The 13976-nt window shown below is 55.7% G+C and overlaps 6 protein-coding genes across 6 annotated transcripts; 2 read left to right on the top strand and 4 right to left on the bottom strand.

The window, feature by feature from the left end:
- Nucleotides 1-1863: 1863 nt before the first annotated feature.
- On the bottom strand, nt 1864-2973 carry P884DRAFT_242517 (ribosomal protein P1). Its single transcript, XM_069440275.1, has 4 exons — nt 2826-2973; nt 2665-2742; nt 2435-2576; nt 1864-2362 (listed from the first exon to the last, which is right to left on the bottom strand). The coding sequence occupies exons 1-4, from the start codon at nt 2892-2894 to the stop codon at nt 2316-2318; spliced, it is 336 nt and encodes a 111-aa protein (XP_069298330.1). The 5' UTR covers nt 2895-2973; the 3' UTR covers nt 1864-2315.
- A 937-nt stretch (nt 2974-3910) lies between these two features.
- On the top strand, nt 3911-5493 carry P884DRAFT_277266 (uncharacterized protein; the record flags this gene model as incomplete). The annotated part of the gene is made up of 5 exons (XM_069443055.1): nt 3911-4103; nt 4163-4548; nt 4604-4770; nt 4823-5222; nt 5296-5493. 5 exons carry the CDS (start codon nt 3911-3913, stop codon nt 5491-5493), a joined length of 1344 nt encoding a protein of 447 aa, XP_069298329.1.
- A 588-nt stretch (nt 5494-6081) lies between these two features.
- On the bottom strand, nt 6082-6678 carry P884DRAFT_277265 (uncharacterized protein; the record flags this gene model as incomplete). Its single annotated transcript, XM_069443054.1, has 3 exons — nt 6082-6257; nt 6425-6480; nt 6590-6678. The coding sequence occupies 3 exons, from the start codon at nt 6676-6678 to the stop codon at nt 6082-6084; spliced, it is 321 nt and encodes a 106-aa protein (XP_069298328.1).
- A 763-nt stretch (nt 6679-7441) lies between these two features.
- Nucleotides 7442-8840, bottom strand: P884DRAFT_133181 (ubiquitin-related domain-containing protein). The gene is made up of 4 exons (XM_069437219.1): nt 8598-8840; nt 8323-8536; nt 8105-8255; nt 7442-8041 (listed from the first exon to the last, which is right to left on the bottom strand). Exons 1-4 carry the CDS (start codon nt 8680-8682, stop codon nt 7538-7540), a joined length of 954 nt encoding a protein of 317 aa, XP_069298327.1. The 5' UTR covers nt 8683-8840; the 3' UTR covers nt 7442-7537.
- A 642-nt stretch (nt 8841-9482) lies between these two features.
- P884DRAFT_133153 (PapD-like protein) lies at nt 9483-11126 on the top strand. Its single transcript, XM_069437218.1, has 7 exons — nt 9483-9664; nt 9717-9787; nt 9849-9871; nt 9937-9995; nt 10062-10177; nt 10233-10355; nt 10443-11126. Exons 1-7 carry the CDS (start codon nt 9625-9627, stop codon nt 10884-10886), a joined length of 876 nt encoding a protein of 291 aa, XP_069298326.1. The 5' UTR covers nt 9483-9624; the 3' UTR covers nt 10887-11126.
- Nucleotides 11127-11685: 559 nt separating this feature from the next.
- P884DRAFT_242503 (uncharacterized protein) lies at nt 11686-13827 on the bottom strand. The gene is made up of 2 exons (XM_069440274.1): nt 12175-13827; nt 11686-12047 (listed from the first exon to the last, which is right to left on the bottom strand). Exons 1-2 carry the CDS (start codon nt 13627-13629, stop codon nt 11946-11948), a joined length of 1557 nt encoding a protein of 518 aa, XP_069298325.1. The 5' UTR covers nt 13630-13827; the 3' UTR covers nt 11686-11945.
- Between the last annotated feature and the right edge of the window lie 149 nt (nt 13828-13976).

Raw genomic sequence — 13976 nt, 5'->3', positions numbered from 1 at the left:
AGCTTGGTGCTGACGAACCTTGGCTCGCATGCACCTGCCGTGACAAGGTGCATTACGTTTTTAGGTAAGCACTTATGTATGTATGTACGTACACAAGAGAAAGTTGCATCTACTCGCAGAAACCAACTGCGGCGCCGCTCGCCTCTCTTCGCAGAGGATGCCTCACCTTTGGGTTAGCCACATCGGCCATGCCAGGGCTCAAAGTTTGTTGGTTTCCCTGCTGGTGTTGGCCGATGGCAGCAACCCGTACAACAGTCCAGATCCTTCCTCTCCTATTTTTGACGAAACACGTCCGCTCTGAGACGAAGCGACGGAAGAAACGGGTCGCCATGCTGGCGGCGTTGCCGGGTTAGTGAGGCGTGTGATTCCCAACAGATCCAGGCACACCGTAGACAGAATGTTGCATCGCGCCGCCCTCAGCCACGCCGCACACGTTGGGGCCTCTAGCAACAGTGGCTGGAAGTTGCCCCCCCCTCACAAAAGGCCGACTGACCCTCGCAGAAGACGGTGATATGGTCGAAGAAACCAAACCCGACTGGCCTTTGGGAAGTGACTAGAAGCGGGAGGCAGCTACACCCTCCTAAAGATTGCTGGTCTTGTGCTCCTATCAGGAGGTTTGCTTAATGACCCACTGTCGCACCACCCGGGACCAAACGTCTCGTTACCTCATGTCTCATCTAAACTCCTGGGCCATCTCAGGTACCTTCGAGAGCATGACGGAACGTAGGCAGGTGCACTGCCTTGGAAGGGCTCCGATTGTGGGACGCACGAATGCCGATACGGCAGACCGCCCCACAAAAAACGCCTCGACGTGTGTGACTGGGATGCGTACCGGGGTTAGCGTCGACGAGGCGCAGCCTTGTGACTTGATCACCAGTGTTTCCGAGGTTGGGACTCGTGGCTTGCATTATGATTCAAACTATGGTGTGAGGATGAATGCTACATTTAAACAAAGTGAGGGCGCAAACAATGCTGTCAAGGCTAGTGGATCTTGTGAAGAGAGAAAAAATCGGGGATGCCGCTGCCATCAAGTTGAGTTGCCAACTTTGCTACCTTAAAACCGTCATTTCCAGGTCAAAAGCGTAGCCTTGTCCAACCAAAACGGTGAGACCGAACTCTAATAGGAACAATGCTCGAGACCCCAAAATTCGACAGTAGCTCAGGGTCAATTGGCCGTTCCGCAGCGTGGTCGGCCCTACCCCTCCCCCGCAATCAGTTCTCAGGCACAGCATTCTGGTCGCATTTTCCTCAAGGCAAGTGGTAGAGATTGCTTCCATAAAGGCACAGTTGGAAGGAGAGTGTTCAAACCTGCTTTGAGTGTTACCGGCACATCGAGATTGGGGAAGCATTAATGGCCAACAACATTGGGACGTAGTTATTGACTTCCTGGATTTTGGCCTTGGTGAAGCCATTTCGTCATAGGAGCCCCACTAGGGTGTTGAAGCTGGAGAGAGGGGCAAGGGCGCCAAGGCTGGCCGCACCCAGAGCGAGGCGAACTGCTCCTTGCAAGTCTTTCAAGGGCATTCCCTAATATCTCAGGCAATTCACCGGGTGGGTTCCTTCCTACGGATAATTCTAGCATAAGTTACCTTGCTTGAGCCTCAACTTCACTGGACTCTTCGCAAGGCTATGGCGATTACGACGGAGAGTCTAACGCTTGTTAGACTCCCGGCCTGCCTTAGTACTACCGACCAGAAATGAGAAGACCCGGTGGGGGATGGTCATCAATCATCGATGAACAACAGCCAGTGGTTGAGAGCGAGGCAGCAAAACGTTATCCTTGATTGAAGGCTTACCGTTGTACTCAACCCTCGCGACGGTTCTAGACTGGCGTTGGACAAATGCATACTTTATAAACCTTATGGATCGTCGTACGCTCAAGTTGGCTGATCTAAATTCGGGAGAGGTGGCTCCAAGGGCCTTGCATATCTGGCTTTCCGATGAGGAGCACTTTCAAGCTGCTGACCACATTAAAACTCGGATTACGGCTTTCCATTGCGGTGTGGCATATTCCGAAGCATACGGGCCTAGCCAAACCTGCCAGAACCGCGACTCCGAGGAGTTGCCCTGATGGGGCCTTCATCACCGGTCCCATGGGATCGGTCGCCTTGCGCTGATCGAGCCCTACCACAGTCGTTCAAAAGCGCATCTTCAGATTCCATGTAAAGCTACGCCGATGAACCCGGACCCCCAATATCATAGCCTCCATCCCTGTGGTCGTGTGTGCGAAAAACCGCCGCAAATCCATGCAAGATTTGGAAGAACAAAGGGAATCCGAGGAGTCAAAACCACGCCTTGCCCGAGTCGAAGCCAGCTTAGTCGAAGAGACCGAAACCCATGTCCTCGTCCGACTCTTCCTTCTCTGTAACAGATTGTTAGCGCCAGGGGGTATACAAATGGCCGTCAGAGCCGAGGTTTGCGGATAAGGACTCACCCTCCTCCTTCTTGGCCTCCTCCTTGGTCTCCTCAGCAGCAGCACCAGGGGCAGCAGCGGCACCGCCAGCGGCAGGGGCAGCAGCACCACCGCCGGAGCCAACGGCGGAGAGGAGCTCCTTCACATCCTTGCCCTCGAGAGCCTGCAATGTAATGCACCGGTCAGTCAACCTGTTCATTGCTTCGATTCCCGTGTCCGAATGCGAAGTCGTGCGTCTCCGGTCTTCGTACCTTGGCGAATAATGAGGACCAGATAGGCTCAACATCGTTGACGTTGGCCGCCTTGATGAGGGTCTGGATCTTGTCGGACTAGACGACCGTTAGCCCTCCGCAACTCGTCGCATTTTTGACCTCGTGCGATGAAGCACGAGGCTCCAGGGACAGGTTCTTACGGTGATCTCAACGCCGTCGTCGGCGAGGATCAGCGCCGCGTAGGAAGTGGCCAGCTCAGCGTTAGACATTTTGACTGTAGTTGTCGAGGCGCAAGGTGCTGTGACTCGAATGGGCTTCTTGACGTGGGATGTTGAGACCGAGCTTGAAATTCGCGAAGCGGGAAAATAATTAGTTGTGGGCAATACGAAAACAGAATAGCGTGGCCCTACGGTTGCCGGCTGTAATCTTAGGCCTGACAGCTGCAGGTTGGCTGTCAGGAAGTGAAAAGTCTTGGCATCCGTGATTGGTCCATGGTTCAACACAGCAGGACAAGCAGCCAGGATCTCTGGAGCGACCTGATCCAGTACGGATATTACGGATTACATTTAGGTACCTGCACCTTAATACTTTGTAAGGTACTCTGTACGTACTATCGTAGTGTATGTACCAACATAGCAATTTTTCTTCCACGTGCAGAACCAGAGACAAAAAAGGCCATTATTGAAATGCATAACTCGAGCATCATCCATATTTGTCGCCGTCACCCATGGATAATCGTTACGGCTCTTCCCCTTCAGTCATCAAACAGGTCTTGGACTTACATGCACAACTACATCCGTACACTCCGGGCGTTGCGTGTTGAAATAGCAGGTCCACAGGTAATCAGGACCACCCATGCAGCCACCCCACCTACCTTTTTAAATCCCCCACCACTGACGTCGCGAACAGAGACACCCCGAAGCTGTAATTGGGACCTGCACTTTCAATCACATCGGCGCAAAGAAAGCACAGCCCATTTCTCCGGTCGGCAAATCAGTTACTCCTGTATGCCCCCGAGGTGAGATTCTAGTCCGCGCAACTTTTTCTAACTTCCAGGCGACAAGTTTCCTTACGAACCTCTGTGGCGCAGGGACTGGTCGAGTGTAAATCGGCCTCCAGATCGAGTCACGCGGGCGGCAAGTTCCTCCCACCACAATCTAGTAGAGCAAACCTATTTTGTCATTCTCGGACTCTCGAGAGCGAGCTAGCACTTTTCCCTACGGCATCTCTCCTTCTCCCCTCAAGAACAACTCCGGGCACCACCATGGACACTCCGGCAGTTCCAATGCCCAAGGATGAGCGCGAGCGTCAAATCCTCGACAAGCTCACTGCCATTCAGGACAAGCTTCTGCTCCTGAAAAGGGATCGAACACAATACATTAGAAGCCAGGATGTGATGGTGCTGCACGACCAACTGGTGGAACAGGTTAGGCAACTGAACGAGATTCGCAAGGGGGAGCACAAGGGAGAAAACCGATGTATGTTGACGATGCAAGCGGCTACCCCCATTTCAGCGACATGCTGACGGTTGCCACAGTGGACAAGGTCCTTGAGAGCTGCCTTCAGCTTATCTCATTATTCTTCATGACGATCGGGCGGACGAGCGAGGTGCCCGCAGCTTATGCGCTCACATCGACGATCAAGCGGCTGCTTGACCACCTGACCGAAGCAAGGCTCTTCTCGGCCAAGGACCTCACTAGCATATCCAACACTCTCGACAGGTTGGAGGGCATTCTAGCGAATGACGAATCGCATCATTCCCCGTATCTCGCCGAGCTCTTAGCACACCGTTGCGCACGATGCAAATCGACGCTGGCCAAGCTGCGGGAGCAGCTTGATCAGCTGGATGAGCCAGTCCAGGTCATATGGGAGCGACTGATTTCGATCCTGCGGTCGATGTCGCTCGCAAATACGAAGTCGAAGGTGAGAAAATGGAAACAATGCCGATCGAAGCGACGGAGTCCTGACGGCGTGACAGTTCTCAACGACGGAGGTCCTAAAGCTCAAGGCGAAGTTGAGGGAAATCGAGGAATCAATGGTAGATGGCAAGTTTCTGGGCGAGGACGGCCAGGAGCTCCGGGGAAGCGAGGCGGTGGCTGAACTGCTTCGCGGGTGTTTGGCGTGGTCGGACACCGTCCTTGAGCGGTATGCGCCGGACACCTACACGATTTCCAACGGCTGCTAACTTTTCCCGTAGGAAGGGAGCGATCCCGGACGCTTTCAAAGACAAGTACAACATTCTCATCAATATCCGCAACGACCTCGAAAAACTCTCCATCACGCAGGCTTGGTCGTTGCGCGAGACGGATCTCTACGATTTCCAGCGGCAGCTCGACAAGATTGATGAGGCGCGGGTCGACGGCAACTGGCTGGACCAGGACGGCAACCCGGCCGAGCTCTACGTTCAGCGCACGCTGTTGTACCTCATCCGGCGCAGCTACGGCTACATCTACCATCTCATGAACTCGTCCGAGCCCGTGTCGGAGGCGCTGCTGCCCATCTACAACCAGCTACAGACGCTGAAGCGATGCTTGATCGAGGTCAAGAATTCGGGGGGCGTGAGCTCTGTGAGGGAGTTGTATCCGTACAGCATGAAGGTCTGTCCGCTTTCTCTACCTTGCCTGCCCTATCGTCACGAGTCAGCTAGGGGGGACACTAACAGTATTACAGTTGAACTCGATCGACAACATGAGGGTAGATGGCAAGTTCATGGTTGGCGATGACATCCCTGAGGGTCAGGGGAGCGTCAGCGAGTTGCTTGCCGAGTGTTTCGAGCTCAACTACGAGCTAAGAGTGGCCGCCGAGGAGGCCGCCGAGAGGCGCGAAGACGAAGAAAGTCAGTCCTCTGCTCCGCAAACGACCGCCTGATAATTGTCAGAAGTTTCCGGGGTCTTTTGTATGAGTATATGATTGTTTCTTATTTGGTTTATCCATTCCGTCGGGGGCGTTTTAAGTGGGAATATCGTTGGTCTTTGTGGGCGGCAGCGCCGGTTAGCGGGTTCTGGGGTCTGGCGGGAGGTTATGTCCCAATGTGGTTCTGTACTCGACAGTATTGGTCCATTATGCTGCTAAGCTCACAGTCCGTCTCTCTCTCTCTCTCTCTCTCTTTTTTTCTTCCGTGCAAGGTAAACGCTCTCCGTCATGCGTAGTACGAACCATCACCTGGACCTCACCCCAATCGTTACCTTGGTACAAGCATCCAGGTGGTCATTCATCCCTTCATTTCTGGGTGCGGAAAGCGCAAAGGAAAGGCCACATTTGAGCCTATACCCAATCCGTGTCAGTCATCATGTCACAAAGTTGGATATAAGACAATAGAAGAGAACACCGTGGAGGACCGGTGTAGGGGAGGAAAACAGGACTAACGTTTTCCGCTCACATCCTCTCAAAAAAAACGTCTTTGATTGCGGCAGAGGAAACCCGAGGACGGGACAAGGGCAAGGGGAAAGGAAAGGCCTACGAGGGGAAACGACTCACATTCTCAACGTCCCACACTCCCTCCTTGGCATACACGTCCTGGCGCAGGATCTCCTTGATCTCCTCGCGGCTCGAGGCTAGCACAACGATGGTGCTGCCGGCGAAGGAGAAGTCCTTGGGGTCGGAGGAGGTAGGCACCTCGTTAAGGACGGCCCCTGTATTTGTCGTTCTCCTTGTTACTCACAGGACACCCTCTCGATGGACCGCTAGAGCAGCCAAAGGCGGTGTAGGAAGGGAGGAGGCAGGGGACAGTGGAAGGAGAAGAGGAGGGAAAGGGAGGGGACGGGGGACGGGGGACGGGGGGTGGGGTGTTTCGGCATACCGCCCATTTGGAACACGCCTGATTCCTTGACAGGACCAAGGTTGGCAAAGTGTTGCCTTTTCGAGTGAGTGAAAGAAACACGGTCAGCTCATCCCGGCTCTAGGCTTCAATGGAAGGGGGGGAATGAGATCACGTTCGGCCCGTACTCTGGGGAAGGTCACTTACGGTCGCACCGCTATCCTCTTCTCATGAGCGCCCGGGAAGTCGGGAACGACAACGAGCCATTCCATCTTCTTGGGCGCTTCCGTCGCCATGGTCTTGCGCTGCGCGAGGAGACGAGTGGGTAGGGCGGCGTTGCTGCGGAATGGGGCAATGCTAGGAGTGTTTTTGTGGGAGAGGGAAGCAAGCGCGCTGGTGAGAGGACGCGAGTGAGCCCGGTTAGAGAGGTTGGCAAGGAGTAGAAGCATTGATTGAGGGGGCGTGGAGAATCGTGAGAGAAAGATCGGGACGGGAGTCTCAAGGTAGGTCAGGCTGCCGGCGGATTTATAATGCCCGATTAGTGAGGGCGCGGCAATTGACGGGTCAACAAGGACCGGGTATCTCGGGCGGTTGGGATAGCTGGCAATAAGTTGTGTGAAATCGCCGCTCCTAATGCGGACGGGAGTTTGAGTTTCCCCCCTGTAACTTTCCCGAGGCGCTCCGTACAGTTGGGGGCGGAATGCGGGGTTGTCAATCTGGTAGGCAAAAGTTACCACCGCTCCGGAACTGTTTCCTGATCACTACAACATAATCTTCTTTTCTCACGTGAGAGGTTGGGGCAATGTCAAAGCAAGGGCGGCTTCTTTCAAGTTGTTCCCTGCGCCCTTGCCAATACAAGCTGGGCAAAGCCCGCATGCTACCTGGAACTTGCGTGACATCTGGCTTGACTCCGTACTTAGTGAGGGGTGGTGGTGGTGTTTTGGAGAACCCTCCAGAGCCTCCACTGCAACGCCCGTTCCACCATTCAGGTTCTCTGGCATTCAACGGACGATCGGGTTGAGGACATGACGAACAACGTAAAGTGGTGAAGTCAATGGCTCTGCGAGCCGTCTTATCAGTTCTCTGGAGGCGCTTTTCTTTGCCCCACCCCACATCTTACTGTCTGTGTGCGTAAATAAAGTATGCGTAATTGCCTTAATTTACAACCAACACCGCGCTGGGCGCCAGACCGGCCTCTGCGAGGGTCTGCCCAAAGTCCACACCAGCCTCGAACGTCTTCTTCGGGAAGGTCAGGGAAAAGCTCTGGACGGGAGCTCCCAGCTCCGCCTCGATTTGTTGGGCCACCTCGAAGAGGGTGGTTTCGCTCGGGTACGACTTGACAAGGTTCCCGTTCTTGGTCTGTAGCCTCAGCCGGGCGGTAGCAGCGGACGACCCGGACGATAGAGCGGCGGGTGTCGCCAGGACAGTGGGTGGCGCAGTTTGCGACGGTAGAGGCTTGCCTTCGCGCATCGCCTTGGCGTCCTCTTCCCGGCGCTTACGTTCGAGCTTGTCGGCCTCAATCCGGGCCTTTATTCGCTTCTTCGCCTCGATGTCTTCGAGCTTCTCCTGGCGCTTCCTGGCCGCCTCCTTCATCTGCTCCTTCCGCTGGAGCTCCTCCTTGATGTCCTGTGACTCCCGAGTGGCTTTCTGCCGGATTTGCTGGAGAAGGAAAGGGTTGGTGTTAGGTCAGTCTAGCACGGGTTTTCAACCCATCCAACTTACCTCATTTCTCCTGGCCTCCTCCCTATCGATGATTGACTGGTTCGCTCTCTTCTCCTTCAGCTTCTGGCGGAGCTCCTCCAGCTTAGCCTTCTTCTCCTCCTCGGTCAACGGCGCGATCTCCTCTGTCGACTCTGAGAAGTCGGTGTGGTCTCTGCGGCGCGTGTAAGTGGTCAGACTTTGTGAACAGTGTGGGTTGGGCTGTAAGCCGGACAACTTACGTCTTGGAGGCATGAAAAGAAGCCAGATCACGGTTGCGGAATTTCTTGCCACACTCGTTGCAGACGAGCGAGGCGGCGGTTGCGCCTGGAGGGATGGTGGATGCGGCACCCTCTTCCTCGCCGCCCTCAGTACCACCACCAGCTGCCTGGCTTGCCTGGAGTTCTTCCAGAGGCTTGTCTTGGTTCTCCTCAAGCCAGTTCAAGGCTTGCTGCACTGATGTTATGTCAATATACGTGACGCTGATATAAGGTGGCGTGATTGGAGGAAAACTGACATCCTCCGGTCTTCTTCACTGCGAGCTCGGCGCGGGCCTGCTCGAAGCCCATTTCGAGCAGCATGTCGAGGTCTGACTTGGTCATGGTGACGGTTTCAGGCGCAATGCAGTTATGCAACAGTTTAAACTTGAACGAGTGAGAAATCGCTGATGGGATCTCAGTAGGTAGGTGCCGCGGTTGAGGTGGTCAAGATGAGAAGTGATTGGAAGGTCCGAGAATGGCGGGGCAGGTACCTTAATCAGGTAGGAGGTACGGATTACTGCATCGGAAAGAGAATATTACGGCTGTGTATGAAAACTGGCTAGCAACGGCTTCTAATCTGTTTGTGCATGTTGGAGAACCTTTCTCAGTTTCAAGATCCGACTTTGTCTGAGATTCACATCCATCTTTTGCATTCTCCATGCTGCTCACGTTCGGTGGCTCGGGTCAGCACAGCAGGCGGGCGGGCGAACGTCATCGGTGTTGGGCCCCTCTCTTGGCGTGCAAAGCACGACGGATCTGGTTAAGTCATTGTAATTGGTCGACTTCAGAACCTAGGGTTAGGGTTGTTCCCAGTACCTACCAAGCACACTCACCCAGGCGGATACGGTTCGGGTACAGCAAACAGCGCCCCACAGGTTGTGTTGGACGGTCGGTCAGCACGGGCCCACTGACCTGGCCCCAGGTTGACAGCGCAGCGGCTCGGGAGTGGGCAAAAGTCGAGCTGGACAGCTTTGCCGTCAACGTGCCTGGAATGTCGTAACACCCATCGCAGGCTCTCGACCAACTTTTGTCAGATAACGTGTCTATCCGCCGCGAAAACCCACCCCTCCGACTTTCTCTTCCATTTTCTAAAACACGAACGCGGCGACCCAAGACTGCGAATCCCTTTCTCCCGAGGCCACAGCGCATTGCCCCTATCCTGAGAAGGGTGCATCGTCCTGCGATCGATTTCCCCGTCTAGTCTCTCTCTTCCACCGCACATCCGCCTGCGCCAACGACCCCGACTGAACTTCGCTCCGAACCCGCTCGCACACTGCGGCCACCATGTCCGTCGAGATCGATCCGCTAGAACTTGGGTTCCGCAGTATGCTGTCTCGCATTCTCATCGAGTCCGCCTTTTTCTGACCGGCATCCAGGGCCCTTCAATGCCGAAATTGCGCAGATTCTCAGGATCAAGAATTCAAACTCATCGCCTGTCGCTTTTAAGGTAACCCAGAGTTGATTCCTAGGCCTTGATGGTGTTGGTCTTTCTAGGCTGACAAATGCAGGTCAAAACGACAGCCCCTAAACAGTATGCACGCGCCGGGTGCTAGATGTTGTCCGCGAACTCTAGAGGCTAACTTGATCATCATCCAGGTACTGTGTGCGGCCAAACTCGGGCCGTATCGAACCTGGCCATGAAGTTGAAGTGTCAAGTACGTTGCAAGATGAGATTCGCCCATGCTCATCGACTAGGCCCTTAAGAGTGCTGACCCTCGCAGTCCTTTTGCAGGCGATGAAGCAGGAGCCTCCTCTCGATGCCAAGTGCCGCGACAAGTTCCTCGTGCAGTCCGTCATCATCACCCCCGACAAGGAGTTTACGAACGTGCAACATATTGTGGGTCTAAGCAATCCGAACGTGAGGAGCGGTCCGCTAACCACGTCTTTTGTAGTGGGATGGAGTAGAGAAGTCGGCAATCCAAGAGAAGAAGATTCGGGTCAGTTGGCTCCCGCCAGCCAGCGAAGCGTCGTCACATCCCGTTACTACTCCGGTCCGGCAGGCGGCTGCGAATGGGGTATGTTCTTTTTCTTCCGATACTCGTTCCCTTTTTTTTTTTTTTTTTTTTCGATCTGGCGACGGCGACTAATGCTTATGTACACAGTTCGACGCTACCCCTGACACCGCGCCGCCAGCCTACTCTTCCCCGCAAGACGAGACCACCATACTCGAGGACACCACCGCCGTTTCCCACGCCGGACACAACGAGCCCGAATCCACCCAGGCCACCCAAGCGACAGCCTTCGCCGCCCCCGCCACCAACGTGGCCACGACCGTCAAGTCGGCCGCGGCAGAGACCTACGAGGAACTCAAGGAGCAGCTGGCCAAGGCGGAGGCGACCATCGCCTCGCTCAAGAACGAGGTGGCCAGCGGCCTGAGGCAGCGCAAGACGGGGGCCGCCTCGGAGGACAGCAGTGCCGAAGGAGCGAAGCTGGCGCAGGCAGAGAGGCAAACGGACCAGCCGCCGCAGGCCACCGAGGGCGTGCCCGTCCAGGTCGTGGCGGTGCTCTGCCTCGTCAGCTTCCTCCTGGCGTACTTCTTGTTTTAATCGAAGCCGCGACCCGTTTTTCTGCCGGGGACGCTCATGGGACCGCCCGGCTCCGGCTTCCGTGGTGGGAATGCTGTTAGATGCCACTGCTGGAGACGCAGCATCTTCGTCCTCTCTCTAACGCACACACGCCAGATGACGTACGCACGAAAAACGTGGACGTATGGTGGAGTTCTCCTTTGTGATAATGGGTGGATGGATGGTTGATTGGTTGGATGGACGTATGGATGGATAGACGTGGCTAATGCGCCCCGGGGGGCTTCAAAATGCACCAAGACCGGGATGTGATCAATATCAATGGACAAGAGGGCACAGTTGAGGTGTCGTCCTGCGGGAGCATAAGGGTTTGTGTTTTCAGAGCCCTGAAAGCCCAATGTTTGCTTTTATCTCTTCCTATTTTTTTTTCTCTTAAGTCTCGGCTCGGCTGCAGCCTCTTTTTTCCTTTCGGTGTTCAATCAGTTATTTTTTTTCTTTGTTTATTTAGGTGGGATTAGGCATATTTTGCTGTGTTGTAGCCATCCACTTGTCGGTATCCGTAGTGGCCAGCGAAACGACGGTCCGGATTTGCAGATCTATGTACTTTGTGCCCTCGGCTTTGCGCCACGTGTTTCGGGGAGGAGCCTTTCCCCCTCCATTACTCCCGAGCGCCTCTTGGAACATGTCCCGCGGACGTCGAGTCGGATAGTATTGGTGTATGTACTCGTTTGTAGACCGTTTCCCTTGGCCTACCGCTTGCCCTCGAAAAGGATGGGAGTGAACACAGGCGAGGACAATCATGGAACGAAGAAGAGTTGTGTCGCTGGCAAGAATCAGCTCCGGGGATATATGGGAGCCTCTCCATATATTCATGTATCTGAGGATGTCTATCAGTTACCCCTCGCCAGCGGTTTGCTTGACGACGCCCTTTTGAACGCACTGTATGTACACACATACACAGACCACGTGCATCGACACGCCGGCCTATCTAGATCTGGTGAGATGGCGATATTCTACACTGCCCGATATTTATTCGGCAGAAAAGTTCAGCCCTTAGCCCTGTATTCCGCATTTATGAGCAGCTCATAGCTTGGACCGCCCCTCCTGCTTCTGCATAGTCTCGGCCACGATGCGCCGCTGGATCTTGCCCGTGGCCGTTTTAGGCATGACATCGGTGAAGTACACCTGTAAACGACCGTGAAGGTCAGTTTGCTTGAACTCTTCCTCTCTTCTTTTTTCTTCTTCTTCTTCTTCTTGTTCTCACCGGGAGAAGGTCTGGAGATTGGAAGACGGTCGGTAGACAGAAGCTCACCTTCTTGGGAATCTTAAACTTGGCCAGCTTCTCGGCCACCCAGCTCTTTAGCTCCCCCTCAGACAACCTCACGCCGGGCTTCAAGACGACGGCGACGCCAATGTCCTGGCCGTATATCTCGTCCGGAATGGCAAAGCTGACGGCCTCGCTCACGGACGGGTGGCGGGTGAGCACGTTGTCGAGTTCGATGGGGGAGATCTTCTCGCCGCCCTTGTTGATGAGCTCCTTGATGCGGCCGGTGATGATGACGTAACCGTCGGCGTCCTTCTTGCCCTGGTCGCCGGTGCGGAAGTAGCCGTCCTTGGTGAAGGCAGCCGCGTTAGCGGACGGGTTGTTGAGGTACCCGGACGTGACGTTCTCGCCGCGGATGCAGATCTCGCCCTCCTGGCCCTGGGACACGGGGTTGCCGGCCTCGTCGAGGATGACGACCTCGACGCCCTGGCCGAACCCGACGGTGCCGGGCTTGCGCCGGCCGACCGAGGGGAGCGGGTTGGAGGTCATCTGGTGGGCTGCCTCGGTCATGGCGTAGGCTTCGAGGACGGGGGCGTTGAACGTCTTCTCGAGGGCGTGGAAGACGGTTGGGGACAGCGGGGAGGAACAGGAGCGGATGAAGCGGATGGACGGGAGTGGGGAGGGGACCGGGTGCTTGAGGAGGATCTGGTGGATGGTGGGCACGGCCGTGTACCAGTTCGCCTTGTGGGTGATGAAGTCGCGCCAGAAGTCGGAGGCGGAGAACTTTGTGGGCACGATCATGGAGCCGCCCGAGAGGAGAGGGGCGAGGAGGCCGCAGAGAAGGCCGTGGACGTGGAAGAGGGGCATGACGAGCATGGTGCGGTCGGAAGGGGTGAGCTGGTAGGTCTGCTGGATGTTGTGCATGGTGCGGGTGAGGTTGCGGTGGGAGAGGGGCACGACCTTGGGGCGGGAGGTGGTGCCGCTGGTGTGGAGGACGAGGGCGACGTCGTCCGGTCGGGGCGTGAGGACTGGCTGTTTGGGCTTGCCCTGGAGCTGGCCGAGCTCCTTGACGTCGAGGGCGACCTCTTTCTTGGCCGCGTCCCAGTAGCACTCGGCGATGGCGGCGTTGAACTTCTGGGCGGCCTTGACGGCCGGGCTGCCGCTCTGGTAGGCGCCTCTTGGGACGAGGACGACGGCTGACTTGACATCGTCGATGTAGAACTCAAACTCGTCCTGCTTGTAGGCCGGGTTCAGCGGGGCGGCGATGGCCCGCTGCCATGAGGCGGCCAGGAAAGACACGATGAACTCATATGAGTTGACAATCGCGATGGAGACGGGCGATCCTTGTGTGATGCCGATGGCCGCGAGCTTCGCCTGGAACGAGGCCGTCTCCGACACGAGATCCTTATATGTGACGGTCAAGGCTGGCTTCCCGGGCACGATGATGGCGGTAGACTCGGGAGCGCCCTTGATGGCCGTCTGGAGCGTTAGGCCGGTCGCCATTTGGTATTGCTTGAGACCCGGGGGGGGAGGGGGGTGTCTAATTAAGGTTGGGGGCGAGTGTCACAGCGTCGCCCGGGAATAAGAGGGATTTCGAATTGCTCAAGGAGCGTAACTAAGCGAATGTAGAGGCCGGTATCACGAGAAAACCATAAAATTGATATCTCTCGTTCGGAGCACTTGTAAGAAGGCTCGACGCCGAGATCCGGAATTGTCTCAGGAATGTGCCGAGTACCGTGAGTTGCAACAACAACGACGGTTCTCGGATGACACCATCGGAGCTACTTGAGACGAGTGGGTCCAACAACTCTCAGTTCGGCACTAACAACTCCGTAGAGCTTCAAAGGCAG

This window comes from Thermothelomyces heterothallicus (assembly GCF_042370625.1).
Source record: "Thermothelomyces heterothallicus CBS 202.75 unplaced genomic scaffold P884_scaffold_9, whole genome shotgun sequence".
Lineage (NCBI taxonomy): Eukaryota > Fungi > Ascomycota > Sordariomycetes > Sordariales > Chaetomiaceae > Thermothelomyces > Thermothelomyces heterothallicus.
The sequence above is the reverse complement of the archived record's forward strand: the minus strand, read 5'-3'. Positions and strand labels throughout refer to the sequence as shown.